The 18,068-nt window shown below is 30.5% G+C and overlaps 2 protein-coding genes and 1 long non-coding RNA gene across 3 annotated transcripts in view; 2 read left to right on the top strand and 1 right to left on the bottom strand.

The window, feature by feature from the left end:
- The window catches only part of LOC126264623 (uncharacterized), a 67,037-nt gene that overhangs the window by 13,949 nt on the left and 35,020 nt on the right, over positions 1 to 18,068 (bottom strand). The window lies entirely within an intron of this gene.
- Positions 11,052 to 14,964, top strand: LOC109608010 (uncharacterized). Its single transcript, XM_049963218.1, has 4 exons — positions 11,052 to 11,252; positions 11,312 to 11,705; positions 11,904 to 14,289; positions 14,350 to 14,964. The coding sequence occupies exons 1-4, from the start codon at positions 11,099 to 11,101 to the stop codon at positions 14,908 to 14,910; spliced, it is 3,495 nt and encodes a 1,164-aa protein (XP_049819175.1). The 5' UTR covers positions 11,052 to 11,098; the 3' UTR covers positions 14,911 to 14,964.
- On the top strand, positions 15,356 to 17,384 carry LOC109608011 (uncharacterized). Its single transcript, XM_020024455.2, has 4 exons — positions 15,356 to 15,555; positions 15,656 to 16,049; positions 16,346 to 17,043; positions 17,098 to 17,384. The coding sequence occupies exons 1-3, from the start codon at positions 15,399 to 15,401 to the stop codon at positions 16,881 to 16,883; spliced, it is 1,089 nt and encodes a 362-aa protein (XP_019880014.1). The 5' UTR covers positions 15,356 to 15,398; the 3' UTR covers positions 16,884 to 17,043; positions 17,098 to 17,384.

Here is an 18,068-nt window from a genome sequence, read left to right as displayed (position 1 = left end):
ACCTTCAGCAGTTATACCCTCAAACATATTTTAATATAGACGCTTTGGGTGCCTTATTTATATTTCAGATTTCGCATAGCCCAAAATTGCATTCGCATGATCTTGGAATATATTAGCTCCCTCGAGATGGCCATAAAATATTTTATTGAATATCGTCGCAGTATTTTTTCCATTATCATTATAAGCTTCGGCAGGCATAGGTGCGTTATGCTGACGTGCTTTTATATATACGAAAATTAGTTTTATTGATATGCGAAAGGGTGTCTTCTCTCCACAATTCTATCAGATAGGACATAAAATATATATGAGCGGTGCTTTATTGATACCGATACGAAACAATATTATTTTTCCGATTTGATGCAGGAAGATTTGGAAACGACATAAAAATTTTATTATAATTGTTAACGCAGTACTAAATTTAAATAAATTAATTAATAATAAATTATTAGTAATATAATAAATATATACAGTACTGGCAGAAAGTAGATCAACTTTTTTCAAATTCAAATAATTTTTGTCCTGGTTATTATGTTAAAAAAGTGTATATTGAAAAATAACTTCTTTTTATAAATTTAACAATTACATAGTTAAACAATAAAAAATTGGCAGTTATAGTTGTAGAGACTGCCGATAGAAGTGAAAACTTAGAACTTAGTATTAAAATTTGAAATTTCATAATTGAATTAAAATTATCAACATCAATCTGGTTTTCACATCTATTGACAGTCCAAGCAACGATTTTTATTATTCAAATATATTACGGGCTGTACAAGATCATGACAAAATATAAATACAATTCAATTGAAATAACAATTTATATACAATCATATTATTTATAGATAGTATTTGAATTAACTTTAATTTCAATGTACTTAATTTTTAACATTATTTTAATTGTTTGCATCATTGTCATCATTAATTTCAATAATAGTAAGAAAAGTAAGAAATGAAAATGTGTGATTCACATTTACCTAAGTATCGCGTAAAAACGGCATCGATTGTAGTTTTATATTTTGTATTACTGAGTTTTCGATTATTGGACAAGACCATTCAAATAATAATCAAACAGAAACACTATTTCAACAATGCACAGTATATACACATTGAACTTTTCACTAAATCAATTCAATTTCAGTTATAAGATATACACAGCACTTTACGTTTTTTTTTTTTATTGGCCTACCCACCAAACCTATAACCACCTACACGTCCTCTCTGCAAACAGGAATACGGTATTACAGGTAAAAACCTTTTTAAAACCAAGATTACAACACAACATTCGTGTATCATCTCGTGCACCGCCGCCGTGGGTACACTAGCATCACACGACTCCTGTATCCAAACAACAGGATCCAGGGTAAGCATCACTCATACAGCACTTTACGTCAGCTGTATAGCTACAGATATACTGGTATAAGCATGTCGGTGACGCGAACCCATAAAATTTTCCCCTACCAAAAAGTGCCCATCGCGGCTAAAGAAGTTTTCACTTCAATAAAATTACTTTAATGTCCATTTTTTTGTCTGTAATTGAGTAAAATTTTTTTACTGTAAAATAATTAGGAAAATCCGAAGTAAAAATTCTGAAAGTCTGAAAGATCAGTGAACAATATTTTTAAGATAGAAGAAAATATTTTTGCTTCACATATGCATTAAAAATGCCAACATAAAGACGCAAATACTGAAAGTTTTTAACCAAACAGAACCCAAGTAATTTTACAAACCAATAAAATGCCATAAAACTACGAAATTTGCATAATTATGGTAACTATAGTATTAAAATTACAGACTAACATTTCCCTAATTGGATCATAAAAACACTATAAATCATCTTATAATTAACCAATTAACAATTTTCTATTTTTCCAGTCCGTCCAGTTGTATTTATTTTGGAGAAAAATTGTAATGACTCAGATTACGAGAAAATATTTCTGACCAGACACACAAAGCGGACCCATGATTACGTGTTAAAGAGAGTCAACGCATCTGCTACACCTGTATTACCTTAAGAGTTGCTGGTTGATTGCCTAAACTATATTATAAGATATACGTCAGCTGTATAGCTACAGATATACTGGTATAAGCATGTCGGTGACGCGAACGCACAAAGTTCCGTGCCAGCATACTGCGAGTGCGCCACTCATGAGCATGTCGGTGACGCGAACCCAGACCAAAAACGTTTAATTGATATCTTATATAGTTTTTCTTTCATTAATAAATTATTAGAACCCCTTGTGGACGGCTGTGTATTATAGGCCATTTGTAAACAAATAAATTAATGTGTACGGTTGACTTAAAGAAAAATATCAGCATTAATATCTCCCCTTTAATCTTAAGTTTAGTATGCATACCTACTATTATTAGCTCTATCTCAATAGACATTTCCGTTTTATGTAATATTTACGCTAGCAATATTATTTATGTAACCACTAAAACGCCTACTATCCTTCTCGATTTTTATTACATGTAACAATAAAAAATCTTATTACAATTTATTGGTTCATAAAAGAGTAATACAATGAACCAAAAAAAAAAAATGCCGGATCAAGCTGTAAATTTTGTATAAACACCTTGGTGTCCTCCACCAAAACAACTTTTTTGGTTGACGCTGTTTAAAAGCACCCAAACGAATCAATAGTGTAGGTGGCGAAAGTAACGGGTCAACCAAGAACCCTCTTCGTTATGTGCCACATCATTTCAAATTAAAAATTCAGTACACCCCGAATGCTTCTACTCATACACTGCATATTTTATGAAAATCGTCTAACAGGTTAATTATACTGCTTGCCGTTTGAGAATTTATGAAGGCTTGTCTGGCAGGAATATTTAAAGACATGTGTGGATGCTAATTAAATTGTTTTAAACTTACATCTAAAGCGGCGATTCCCATTTACCTTTATATTATTGTATCTACAATTAAATTAGTTCATTTGTTTTTGGTTATGGTTCCTAAAAACTTAGAAGAGCTTTTATTTGGATTAAAGTATTTAAAATTTGATTGAGTTTAATTATTTATTCATTGGCACGAGATCAGGCTTGGGACAGGTATGCTAGTGGAAGATTTATTATGGTAGACATTCGAAGGCGTCACGTAGTAAAATCATCAATAACCTTAAAAGAGTCATCCAAGGGTCCGTAATAACGTATAAGGCCAGTGTCTGAAATACATCGATAAAAAGGTCAGTACGGTTGACTCCATTTCCTATTACGAATTTATCATGAGAATTTAAATATTAGTAAGTGACGCAAATTGAGTTTTTGGTTATTTACAACATGTTAACGTCTGAAAATGTACTTTCAGTATATGTGTATTTATTTTATGAAACATGATAAATCAGCAAATAGGGCAAGCACGAGAGAGTACGTAGAATAATACGAGAAATTGTATTTAGTTAACCCAATGATTAACTGAAAATAAAGCAAATACTGTGTAAACACAAAACAGAATCGAATAGATATACATAATAAGTACACAGGGTAAATAATTGATACTGTTGTGTGTGTGTGTGGAACTTTACGTGTGCGAACGCTGTTAAAGGGTGGTACTTAGATTTTACCCGCCCCGACATTTACTGGGAATAATCAACTTCGTAAATATTTATTCTTTACTGGGTGTTGTCAGTACACATTTGTTACAATGGAATTGCAACTTAATGAAGTTTATTGAACGCCATGCGACCGGAGACTTCGTTACAATTACGGCACACAAACCCAACAATTTACTTAACCGATTCAGATCGTTTATGCTGTTGCAAATCGATTGCACGTAGAGTACAAATTATTTTAAACTGCTTCAATCTCCCTCGCATTATGCCCCGACGATTAATTATATAAGATTACAGATTCACACATTCGGTGCTAAATTACTTCCTGCAATTACACAAACTTTGGTTTGGGGATGAATTTATAATTTATTTTATTGTCAAATTTAACATTTACTCACTTACTTCAAATGTGGTGTTACAAAATTATTTGCTGCCGGATTTATTTTAATACGAGGTCAATAATATACTTTTCGGGATACATACCTAACTGATGGGTCAGAAACAGTGAGGAGAAAGAAATATTACAATTAAATTAACATAAAACATAACATAACTAAAAACTTAAGAACCCATAACGAACAGAATCGTCAACAAAATGTTAATAATTTATTTTATTTTGATGGCATACGGTTCTCTAAAACAATTCAAATTTAATTTAAACATGTAGTTATATTCTTTTTAAAAAATATGAGTTAAAAATGAAGTGTTGTACTATGAAAATCACAATATTGAGGCCTGCATCAGAAAAAATCATTACTTCAAGTTAAATTTAGAGAATTTAGGCTAAAATAGACTATTAAATGGTTGGCTTTTTATCAAATCCTCAAACGTGCATTGCGTGCTGTGCCATGTTTGTTTTATACTGCATCATAAATAAATCGCTGAACTTGTGTTTGTCTCAAAGAGTAAAAAGAACGTAAAATACATTCTTAAAAAGTGTATCTACTTTTTATTGCTTGGGGAGTAATGTATCTTCGGGAAATGGATACCGAAAAAGAATAGCGAACCAAATCGAGTTTATTTAAGTTTTACTTTGGGACGATATTTTAAAAATTAATGGAGCCAATATATGTAAGAGCAGATTTTATTTGTGATTTCCTGTGTCATTACTATTCATGTTATAAATATATTTTGAATCGAAACCACCAATTTCGATTCCAATAACAATCAGTTTACTTTAGTGGGTAAATAAACTTATCGCAGATAACAGAAAAATCCGTAAAGTTATCAATTAATCCATATTATTTGTATAACATATGTATGATATTCGAATTTATTTTTTTTTAATTTGGATGTTCCCTATTTGAATACATATTATACATGAATGATTTGTGATTTAATTTATTTAAATTCAGCAAGATTTTAAACATGTAATATGTATAATAGAGAAAATTATCATTACAATTAAAATGTTTTATTTATTTTATAAATAAGAAGTTGTTATTCAGTCTTTTAACTATCAAACTCAGACATGATTTGGTAAGTTTAACATCCTTGCTTTATTGTATATGTTTGGTGCAAAAAAGCATAACTTCTACGACCTAAGCCTGTGACTTTTGAAGCGATAAACTGCAACTTTACCTCGATGCCATGAATTTTGTACGACGTTAATAGAAAACCAATACTGCGTATATTGGGATATTCAATGTTGATATCATATTTTTCCTTAAAACTTGAATGATTTATAAACTAAAGTAAACATTTAATATATCCTATAATTATTAGGTTTAATTTAATAATATAAGGATGTGTATAAGTCATCAAAGTATGAGTATATGGACAATATTTTAAAAAATATATATTATTCCGATATCTAATTATCCAAATATTTGAAACGAATAGTCGAGACGAATTTTGGTTGTGTAATTTATAATATTAAATAATTTGAAATTAATTATACAAATTAAAGTCCACTTCTAATTATAACAATAAATTTATTTAAAAAAATTAACAAATAAATTTTATTTAACATGTATAAACATTGGTAAAATAAGTTCTCTTCAGTTATGAATATTGCAAATTAGGTTTGCAATCTAATCCGTCATTGAATGTCGCCTTAAGATCGTAGAACGGGAATAATGTTTGTTCAATACAAATAGGAGAATTAAAATCGATAATGTTTATTGGCTTCTGGGTTGGTAAATATGTTTACTTACTTCGATTTATTTAATTTTAGTACAGATATTGCAAGTTCAATATACTGTAAATTGATAATTTTATTTTTTATTTAAATTATACAAGAAATTGGTAGAAATAATTTAGTTTTTAGTATGAGGCAAGAATGTCACATAAAATGATAGGATTATGTTAAATTATATAACCGTAAGGTAAAATAAGGTAATAAATGTAATAAAAATTTGCGATTCAAGATGAAAGGGATTTAAAACTAATTTTAAAACTTTACTTTAATAAACTAAACTCAACATTATTTTGTTTCTGTTTTCCTTTGGAGAACATCAAGAAAATATACTTTAAATTGTGTGTATTTTATCCTAAGTGCATTATTTATAGAAAAACGACCAATATGTAAATACATAGATTTTAGTTTTTCTATAACTTTCAGTGTTTGTGTGTTGGTAGTTTGGTGTTGTAGTGGTTTAATCAAATAATCATTTATTTCAAAGACCCTTTTACCAAAATTCAAGAACACAGACATTAAAAACCTTACATTGCTGTTGAAATAATCCATTACAAATTTCCATATTCAAACAAATTACATGAACTAATGCCCGTGGCGAATTTTAATTAATCATATACGTAGACCAGACCAACATTACTCGTTAGTGTAAATAACACAGTGAAGTTCTCAAATTATTACTAATTCAATAATGTCATAATGGTTAACGAGATGAATACTTCATTGGTTCTATTTAATTATAATAAAATTGTTTACAGGTATTGCGGATATTCGGATCAATATGGATAACCATAATGAAATTATTCAAAGCGACTTTGATGTAAATTTTATGATACCAATGAAATTTAATTACGGCATCGTTACTAAATCACATTATGTGACTTTCTTAGAGGATAATCTAGAAACTTTTAATTATCCATAATTATCGACAAAGCCAAATTTATATTTTATGTATTATAATTAATAATATTAGTTCCGGGTTGTGTGTTGTAAATATATTTGGTATTTTGTCTTTTGAAGTTTTATATTGAATTTAGTTATTTATTTACTCAAATTTAATTTTGTGGTGACCATTATTCCGTTAATAATAAACTTCTTTTCTAATTTAATCTATTTGTATCATTAATTCAACTGATTTATAAATAATTAAATAACATTTATCAGAATTGAAAATTAATTTTGATGTATAATTATGTAAAATTAGAATATAAAAAACTCCGATGATAATGGACTTATTGTAATACGAAACCTTATAAACAATTTAAATAGCAAAAGGGTTTTTATTATTTATAATAATATAATATATGAGTGATATGTATTTATATTTTTTGTTTATTAAATTTTTATTATTGTAATTGTTTTAACTTTATTTATGGCCCACACATGTGCAATGTATTTCTACCACTAAATCTAAATATTTATCTAAATTTGAACACATAAATTACTTTTTTATTTTGAAAGAGTCGAAAAAATTGTACACGTTTACACTTTGCTGAGCAATTTAAAAGTAATTTACTCTATACGGATTTCGACACGAAAATGATAATTAGTTTCAAAGTTTCGGTAAATTTTAAAAACTTTCGCCGTAAATTCAAGAAAGCATTATTTAAATTTACTTCGGTAATATTGTTTTAAATACCGCAGTAATTTTATTAAAATCACAAAACAATGTGCCTCAGTGTAAACGTTAAAAATATATTTAAGCTCGTAGTCAACAAGTTAATAAATAAATAGTTAATCGTGGAAATTCGAATTGTTGGTTAGCTTTCAACATCGGTGAGTTTTGCAATTTGAGCTGTGTAACCTCGTCAATGTACAGAAATTAGATAACTGAATTCGGACATTTTGGAATTAGAACACGATACAATGTGCTTTCGTGTGTGAGAAACAAACCACAAACTTGCCAATCAATATTGTACATTTCAATATGTCTGTCAATTTGTGGAACCAATTATTTGTTTTTTTAACTTTTAAATCGTGAATTTAAGTATTTATTAATTTCTGTTTCAAGAACAAGATTCCCACTTCCAGTATCACATTTCAAATTGAAATGGTTTTCATTCCAAGTTTATGAATAAATAAATAACAGCAATATCAAATAAAGTGATACAATGATATTATAACTTTAAGGTAAAATAAAATAAAATAGAAATCTGTTATTCAAGATGAAAGGAATGTAAAACTAATTTTAAAAACTTTCTTTCACAAAACCCAAGATTATTTTTTTCTGTTTTCCTTTGGAGTGTAACGAGAAAATAAACTTACAAATTACACATAATTTATAAAATTCAATCGTATTTCAATTTACTTATGTTATTTTATAATAAACAAAACATGAGAGAACGTTATTTATATTGTTATCTATAAAAGGAAAAAAGTCACATTTACATTTACAAAATCCAGTTACAAAAAGCAAAACAACAATTGATTGTTCTTCGGAAGGAATAAAGACATAAGAATATTTTATGGTTTTTCATTTTATAAGGGCGAATTGGCGTTTTACCCCCAAGTTGATTTACAGTTCGATGCGTGTTTCTAAATCAATTCTCTATGCGTCGACAGTCAGTTTATCCCATGTAAATGATGGAAGCAATATCCTGTGGGTCATTTTTATACAACCGTCAAATGCAAATATTGCTGGAATCGAATATATTTTTGACAGAGGCGTCCCAGGGTTTTTTTATAAACGGCGGTTTTTGTTTACCTTGTTGGTTTGCCAGAATTTATTATCTGTCGGTTATCAAAGAAAAAACTTAACTTCGTTTCCATTTTTAATAATAATCAATAATAAAATACGTATAGATTATCGAAAAGTAATAAAAGGACAATTATTATTTTATAAAAAATTACTCGGAACCAAAAATAAATATAAAACTGAAGAGAAATAAATTTAAACTGTAAAAATTTTGCAACACGAAATGACAGTTCTTATGTGGAAGATGTGACCTCGAAGGTAAATGCCAATTCTACCGAGTTATGTAAATGTTTTATTTTATTCGTAGTTGCACGCCCGTTTCCTATTGGCTTTATTTCAAACTAGCTACGGTGAGACAGTATTTTAATTCTCTAGGGCACGAATCGCTTTTCTATATTTAAAGGGTTCTTCTAATAATTTACTGAGCCTATGTCAAATGAACTCCTCCTATATTTGCCGGTGGATTTCACTTATTAGAATGTATATTTTTTATAATTTGAAGTCTACATGTATATTATGTTATATTATGTTGTATATAACTCATCTCATAAGGAACTTAATACTTCAAATTTAATGAAAATAATATACATTTAGTATTAAAATGTGAAATTTAATAATGTTTGAATTAAAATTATATTATATGTTTTTTATTATTCAAAAATGTTACGTGCTGTACAAGATCATGACAAAATATAAATACAATTCAATTGAAATAACAATTAATATACAATCATATTATTTATGGATAGTATTTGTATTTACTTAAATTTCAATGTACTTGATTTTTAACATTATTTTAATTGTTTTCATCATTGTCACATTAATTTCAACAATACTTATACTTTTTGTACTTTCAATTATTTCATTTTGTTCTAAAAAAGATACAATAGGCTTATGGTAACTAAAGTAAGAAATGAAAATGTTTGATTCAAATTTATCTAAGCATCGCGTAACGTAACGACATCGATTGTCGTTTTATATTTTGTAGTACTGAGTTTTAGATCATTCGACATGGTCATTCAAATAATAATCAAATAAAAACACTATTTCAACAATGCACAGTATATACACATTGAACTTTTCACTAAATCCGTTCAATTTCACTTATAAGATATACACAGCACTATACGTCAGCTGTATTGCTACAGATATACTGGTATAAGCATGTCGGTGACGCGAACCCATAGGATTTTCCCCTACCAAAAAGTGCCCGAGGCGGCTAAATAAGTTTTCACTTCAATAAAATAATTTTAATGTCCATTTTTTGTCTGTAATAGTAAAATTTTTTTTTACTGTAAAATAATTAGGAAAATCCGAAGTAAAAATTTAATAAAATTTCAATAATAAGTCTGAAAGTTCAGTGAACTATATTTTTAAGATAGAAGAAAATATTTTTGCTTCACATATGCTATTAAAATATGCCAATATAAGGACGCAAATACTGAAAGTTTTTAACCAAATAGAAACCAAGTAAATCTACAAACCAATAAAATGCCTACCAGACCAACTGTATCATAAAACTACGAAATTTGGAAATTATGGTAACTATAGTATTAAAATTACAGTCTAACCTTTCCCTAATTGCATCATAGAAACACTAGAAATCATCTTATAATTAACCAATTAACAATTTTCTATTCTCCCAATTCATCCAATTGTATTTATTTTGGAGAAAAATTGTAATGACTCAATAAAAAATTATATGGTATAAAACAAATCTAGCCAAACATCCAAGTCGGTCTGAATAATCTCAAAATCTCCTTCCATTACATCTCATCACATAAAACAAATTGCCAGGTTCGAAGAACTAACAACCGAAAAATAAAAACAATTATGGAATAATACGACAAACATCCAAATCTTGAGTGAATCCCAGTTTATCCCCCAAAGCTGACCTATGATTACGTGTTAAAGAGAGTCGACGCAGCTACTCCACCTGTATTACCTTAAGAGTTGCACATTTAGAGGTTGATTGCTTAAACTACGAAATTTGCAGAGATTCTAATAACATCAAAGGGAATCTCACACAAATGCTAGGAGATAATTCATATTTGTCCCATACAGGGACTAAATAAATCAGGTTATATAGCCTGTACTTCCACAACAGCTAATAACCCTCCAAGGTTGATGCAATTAATATTGCTAATGGTATAAGATTTGTTGGTATCTTAAAATAATTTAGATTTCAAAGGGTCTCAATTTATATAACAATACATGAAAAAAACTTACACTAAGTCAAATTTATAAGGAACATCTCGTATGCAACTTCTCTTTCTTAAAGAACATTTTTAATTAATACTTGCCAACAATATTCTAATTTTCAGTGATATTTAAAAAAATCCATTACGTTTTATTCAAGAACTAGTAAAGAAGCATTTTTACGCCTTGTTCCTATTGCTTTTAAATTTATACTTGTACGATATCATCTATTGTAATTTATGTCCCTTTTGCATGATCTAACTCCTTTATTAGGAAGAAAGGTTGTGATTTGTTGAAATAAAACAAAGCGTTACACAAACAATTCCATGCTGTACTTTTCAGATAATGAAATAGTTTCATGATTCATTTGAATGTATACATATTTAACTGAATAATTGTCAGTAGTTATGTTCATACAAAACAATAAAGTGATGACAATTTTGACGTTGCGTCACTTTAATTCAAAACACAAAAATTCATTACGTGACATACACTAAATTTTAGGTCATCCTTAGAATCATTATGACTTCCTTATATATGTTTGAGTTGCTGACGAAAAAAGTTATACTAAATATTGACCCACCACCTTCAAAATCCACATTTAAAGTCCAATTTGATATTGGGATGTCTACGGTTGTGATAGACCACAGTGAGTTTGAACAAGATGACGATGATGGTAAGAACACCCTTATTAAAAATTTCAATTTTCAATCATTTCATGTGACTATTTTTTAGATACTCCTTGTGATGAATTTGATTTCCAAACGGGAAAATCAGTATTATTTCCAGCATTACGTCAATATATGATTTCCTTAATGGGATATCCTTTACAACTAAAATTTTACAGCAATGATAACTACATAGGATATGCTAAAATTCAGTGGAACGATAATTTCTTGGACTTAATAGGACTTTCTATCACCGTGGATAACGTACAACCCGCCAAATTGGAAGATCAGTTCAAAATATATTCTGGAGTGGACAAGATTATTGGTACTGTCGATATTTTTATGAGACTTTCTACTTTCGGAGAAAAAATAGAAACCTTGTATTACATGGAGGATATAGAAACATCCAGCAATTACATGTTCATGAATCCCAACTCGAGTAAAATTTTTAAGTGCTCCAAGTAAGTTACTCCACCCTCAAATTAGTCTAATTAAAGTGGTGTCTGTAAATGAAACTAAATTTCCTTGTTTAATTTCAAATATATGTATAATAAATACCTTAATTATTATACATTTGTTTCATAAAATAATTTATTTTAAATAGTTTTATTAATAAATAGTGAAACAACTCTGTAACTTAAGTATTCTATGAATTTCAGAGTCGGCTCGAAGATTTTACCAGTTGCCCCCATATACAATCCAGTTTCTGAAGCAGTTGCAAATAAAGAAATAGACATGCCAAACTTTTTTGACATGGATTTTAAAGGTGCAAGTCGGGACTCCGGGAGTACAGGCTCCATAGTTAGTATGGCGACCATTGTCGATAGAAGAACTGAAATGAAATTTATAAATTTACACGAAATGGTTCACGGAGTTGTCAAAGAGGTCGATATAGATGAAATTGTGATAGTCGAATTAACAGCCGATAAAATAAACAGACTTATATGTAACAAGAAACACTGCCCAGCTGCAGTCAAATTTAAGGAATATGGCATTGGACCACTTGCAACAGGTAAAGGGCTTGGAACCCTGTATGCGTATGTGGATCCACCAGTTACCTATGGAATCAGTCAAACTTATGGCACCATGCGCAAATATGGACCTTTCGGGTTACTTCAAGGAGATGAAACGACTAGAAGTACTTATAAAGTTAATGGGCCCGAAAACTCAGTGGAAAAGGAAGTTCCAGAACCTTGTAAATTTTGTGCTAACAGTGTTTCCTCATCATGTACTTCCTTAAATTCAACGTGTAAGACTTCAAATGCCATAAGATTGAAAGGAGGAAATACTGGTAAGCCAATTGATGAATTACAAACATCCCCACTTAGACTAAAGGGTGGTGGCGATGAAGTGCCTCAAATAAGTGAGAGTATCATGCAAATGTTGGAACATGAGATTGATATGTGTTCCAACACAAACCCTTTAAGATTGTTGGGTGGCTCACCTCCAGGAAACGAATTGAAAGCAATTGTAGAATGTAATGCTGCTCTGGAACAGTTTGATAAGATTGTAGCTGAATTTAAACACATCGTCAATTGTCCTCACCCAACTTGTCCAGAAAATCCGTTTGTGGCCAAGAGTATTTGCAAAGAAATTTGTCCACAAAACGAAGGTCCCCCTAATCCTGAAACTTTATCTTGCCTCAATTTGTCGTGTCCTTTTACAACAAATATGTACAGCGAACCGACGAGACCATCAAGCACTTCCAAAATTAAACCTGATAAAATCAAATGTTCTGAGGTACAATGTCCATTTCAAGATCCTATTAGTTTAAGTATTCAAAAAAAGTTTGAAGAAGATAAGGTGAAGGTTGCTTGCATGTCTCCCACATGTCCTTATAAACAATATAAATCTGCGTTGCTAGAACCGGAGGCAATGTTTGATAAGCAATTTTTACCAATTTTAAACAATGCTACTTGTGGACATTCAAAATGTGAATACCCAGCAGAAAAAGAGTTACCACCAATTCATTGGGATTGTCCTGATCCTTTGCCAAAAGGTAACTGTAAAAACCCAAAATGTCCATATGGTCCTCCAAAAGTAGAACAGGTTCCTAGAAGTCCCTGTGGTTACACCGAGTGTCCTTATGCACTACCAGAACCTTGCGAACTTTTAACATGCCCCTTTAGAGAGAGACCCTGCCCATATAAAAAGAAAAGATGTGTAAATAATGACGACGAATGTGATGATCCTGAGTGTGTATTCAATCAAATATTGCCTTGCTGTCCCAATACTAGTTTAATGTCTTTAGGAGAACCACTGTCAAACATGCCAAGTTGCGGAAACCCTAATTGTCCGTTAACTAGTCCTGCTGCTGCCAAACGAAATCCTAAAATGGACAAGTGCTATAACCCAAATTGTCCTTTCTCTAAGGCAACTGCAGATAATCCCAAAACAGGTGCAAATAGTGGAAATCAGTTCGTCAATAATGAAATTGATTGTGTAAGTCCGAACCGCGGTGACGTAATAGGAAAAGAAGAAGGTTGTGAATGTGAAAAACCACCGAAGACTTCTGCCCCCTTAACATGCGCCGATGATGCCAACCTCTGCACTAATCCGCTGTGCCCAACGAAGATTCCGTGTGGCGACAGAAAGCCTGACGACATTTGCAACAATCCGGATTGTCTCTACAACCCCTCGGATCAATGCCTTGACTGTGAAAACATTAAGTGTCCTAAAAATTTGCATTTCGTCCAAGACTCCTGTTGGAACGTCGAATGTCCTTATAACATTGAGAAAAAGAGGCGTGAAAAATTGATGAAAAATATTTGCAGCAATCCCAAATGCAAATACGTTAAGGAATCGGGTGTGGTCATGGAGGAACTTTCTGGAGAAGGGGACGACACGTTTATTTGTAAACCATTATGTGGGGAAATTAAGGAGAAAAAAGTCATGACTAAGAAGAAAGTTAAAGGAAAATATGTGTATTCCTTGGGTGATACGTATCCCGGGATGCACATGGGTCACAGGGAATGCGTGATGAAAAGATATTTGGTGCCACCAAACATGGGATGGTTGTGGAACAAGCCAGGTGATGGATTTAAGGTAGGCTCCTACTAAAGTTTGATGTCCAATTATGGGGTTAATGTGTACTATAATTTTTAGCCTAGGAAAGGATGGGTTCCTGGTGCCATAGGAAAATCAATAGCGTTAAGAATCAGGGAACATAGACAAAAGCAAGGACTGGGTGTCCTCAGATTGCCAATGTTTAGCACAGGTGGTGAAATGGTGACAAGAAATGATATCAAAGTAATTCCAAGGCCTACCCTCCAAATAAAGAAAAAGGAAGGGGATTATATTGTGACCTTAAATCCCTTGAAAGATCCCAGAACATTGGTGCCCAATGAAGATCCTTATATAAACTGCGTTCCATTAACATTTAAAATCATCAAAAAAGTAGATAAGGAAGAATGTAAATGTTTAAATGAAGATGAGTCATCAATGGAAAGTGATTTGGACATCGAGTTTACCCCTCCTGCTGGTATAATTCATCCAGAGAGATATAAAAAGCTATACAACGTTATTCATTGTGAATCCCAATTTGATGAAAAAGATTTTATAAAAAGGAAAAAAGGAAAAGGAAAAGACAAAAAAGATAAAAAAGATAAAAAAGACAAAGGAAAGGGTAAAAAAGAAGGGAAGAAGAAAGGCAAAAAAGGCAAATAATAATTATGGTAAAAAACAATGTAATATTCAAATAAAATATATAATTCTCTAAAATATTTTAATAATTATGTTATTAAAAATAAACTTACACGTTGATGATAAATAAAATAAAAGTAAACTGTCACTAAATATCAACTTTATATATATTTTTTGAATACAAAAGAGACCTTAGATTTTTGTACTGGTACTATTTCAAATCATACCAAACTTTTGAGTAATTAATCACAAGATTTTAACATATTTATTCCAATATAAAAATTATACTTACAATAACACCAAATGTATCGAAAATTTCACGTATAATTTAAAATATTTAAATTTGGATTTTTAATAAATTTAAACGAATTTTTAATATTTTAATATTTTTTATGGATAAAACTTCTTCATATTTTTGAGTCAGGCGTTGACATTTGCATAAGACTTAACCATCTAACCTATAAAACGTCACAATTTTTTTGGCAGAATCATCCCAAAATTATAAGTACATTATGGACTCTATTTACCTCTTTGAAGTATACATTAAATCGATGACATTCGAATCAGCACTTCAACCATTCCCAGAAAAAAGTGATCTTGAAATAATAATTAAATTTGCAAATAATTCGATATTTCTTGATACTGCTGGACTTGATGACTGGCCTGAAGGTATGGAAGAAAATCAAAATAAATAATTTATTGATAAATAATCTGTTATCTTTTAATATGATTAGTAAATTTATTTTTTTAACTGTATTAAATATTTTAGAGGAAAAAAAGTATCATACGAAGCTACCATTTAATTTAGGCAAATCCCTTATTTTCACAAATCGACCTTCGAAACTACTGAAGCTGATGTATGTGCCCATTGAAGTAATTATAAATGATTCATACAGAGCTATCGGCAACATAAAAATTCCTTGGCTACACTTCGAAAATATGCTAATAGGAAGAAAAGCGGAATCGCAGGGGCCATGTAAAGTGGAAGGAGAATTTAATTTATCGTATAGGGAAAAGGAATTGGGAAGTATAGATTTATATATACGTCTATCCGTCTTTGGCACCACTGTTGAAAGTGCCTTTTGTATTAAGGAAGACTTTCTTGAAGACGAAAAGTATCTATTTAGCCAACCCAATATTAACGAGAAAGTTCATTGTAAAAAGTAAGTTTTCGTGTCTATGTTGTGCAAATGTTTTCTATTGGAATAAAGTCGGAATACGTCTGGGAAATGTATACGCTGTTTTGATAATAAATTACATGTAAAATTAAATCTTTTGTCACACTACTAGTTTATAGCTTACAGTACTTTACAAATAATTTGTTTAAAAAATTCATATACCACACTTATCTCAATATATTCATAATAATTCATTATTTAAAAAGAAGCTTCCTGGTAAGTAAGTATCAATAAGTTTATTGTGACAAATTATTACCTTTTAACTACATGTTTCTTTTTAGAGTTATGTCAGAAGAATGTCCCATCAGCAAACAAGTTTTCCGGCCAAAATGGGAAACAGAAAAGCCAACAGATGACGTCCTTTCCTGGGCACAGTTATTTAAAACAAATTTGGGTACCAGATTTAGTATGGCAAATCCTGAATTTGGCCTACTTATATCCACAGTAAGTGCCGTGAGTATGATGACAATGGGTGAAAAACCCAACGAGAAAAAGGTTAAAGAAATTTGTGAAATGATAGAACATGTTGTGCTGGATCTGGATAAAGAAGAAAATCCAGATATAGAAATTTTAACACTTGAAAAAATCCTACAAAAATGTTGCCAGAAGAGAGATTGCAAAGGCGTTGACTTGTTTAGAAAAGCCGGAATAGTATTTAATAGATTATCAAAACCAGCTCACCACTACGAACCCGACGATCAACCCCGCAACTACGGAATTAGCAGGGCGTTTGGTAAATTGGAGTTACACGGACCAGAAACTAAATATCGAAGACCTAAACGTGTTTATGATCCATATCAACCTCCCTCTAAGTGTTAAGCATCATTACATTAATATATTTCATTGAATTCTGCCAAAAATTTACGAGTATTCCTTAAATATTATTCCAATTACGAATATAATTGAAGTGATATTTATTCAGCAGTAAAAGAAGTAGGAAAATTTTAATGTTCTGCCCTTCAACATTCAAATATAGAAAGTAAGGTTCCATAAAAGGACTTTTTAATGATATTTTCAATCTTGTTATTCGTAGAAATAACCCTTTGAACACTTAGGAAGCGGCATTACAAAGGTAAATGTGACCCTTTTCGGAACACTCAAATAAGACCGCAAACATTTCAACGTTGAAGAGTCCAATTCCATTGTGGGTCAGTTTACACAATGATTTATCGCCAATGAACTTGAAAATTGCTGCAGATAAAATTTACTTTTTGTCTATTTGGGTTAATCAGCGGCTCACTGATTAGTTTGTAGTTCATTGGTTTTTTAACAATTGTTTTGATAACACGGCGGAATTAAAAGCTCGGGAAACTAATTTAATTTGCTTGAAAAAGAAAAAAATATACGTACTAATTATCAAACTGGTTGTGGCAACTTTTTATTAATATAATTATTGTAGAATAAGATTACAAAATATATTTAATGAACTAGTATTTTTATGTAAAAATGAGCCGAATATGAATAATTAAGAAAAACATTCACCCACTCATTTGTCGATTGGATTAAGCTTTCGAAGGTCATCGAATTTTTTCCATTGAATTTCACTTTGATCACTCCGAAATAAATTGCCTTTAAACGCCTATGTTTAATTAATTTTTCGTTATCATTGAACACAAGGAATAATTTAATAATTAAATTTAGACAATTTCATTTTATAAATTGAAAAAGTTTGTCAATTAAAAAAGTAATTGAAATTAGAATTTCATCAACGTTTATTTTTAAAATTTAAATATTACTCACAGTCAAATAAACAAATAGTGGAGTAAAATAAAATCAATATAACACAATATAAACAAAAATGTTTATATGCACATAGTTTTTGGATCATTAACTTTGATCGTGTATACTGTATAAATATTATAAGGACTGTTATTTCAAGGATCAGGTGGTCCCGGTAATGTTTTGCTGGTCACTGCGAAAATCCACAGACGATTTAGCAAATCCGAAATATTGTGAGTAATGCCGGATAAAAAAACTTTTCCTCTTATCTGGCTGAGCGTGTTC

Source organism: Aethina tumida, chromosome 2, assembly GCF_024364675.1.
Source record: "Aethina tumida isolate Nest 87 chromosome 2, icAetTumi1.1, whole genome shotgun sequence".
In the NCBI taxonomy this organism is placed as follows: domain Eukaryota; kingdom Metazoa; phylum Arthropoda; class Insecta; order Coleoptera; family Nitidulidae; genus Aethina; species Aethina tumida.
Note: the sequence above shows the minus strand (reverse complement) of the source record. Positions and strands in the feature narration are given on the sequence as shown.

Excerpts from the sequence above, each read along its gene's own strand:
- LOC109608010 (XM_049963218.1), top strand. The coding sequence starts at position 11,099 with ATGACTTCCTTATATATGTTTGAGTTGCTGACGAAAAAAGTTATACTA. Across the intron at positions 11,706-11,903 it reads AAAATTTTTAAGTGCTCCAA|AGTCGGCTCGAAGATTTTAC; the intron begins GTAAGTTACTCC and ends TATGAATTTCAG. Across the intron at positions 14,290-14,349 it reads AGCCAGGTGATGGATTTAAG|CCTAGGAAAGGATGGGTTCC; the intron begins GTAGGCTCCTAC and ends TATAATTTTTAG.
- LOC109608011 (XM_020024455.2), top strand. The coding sequence starts at position 15,399 with ATGGACTCTATTTACCTCTTTGAAGTATACATTAAATCGATGACATTC. Across the intron at positions 15,556-15,655 it reads ACTTGATGACTGGCCTGAAG|AGGAAAAAAAGTATCATACG; the intron begins GTATGGAAGAAA and ends TAAATATTTTAG. Across the intron at positions 16,050-16,345 it reads GAGAAAGTTCATTGTAAAAA|AGTTATGTCAGAAGAATGTC; the intron begins GTAAGTTTTCGT and ends GTTTCTTTTTAG.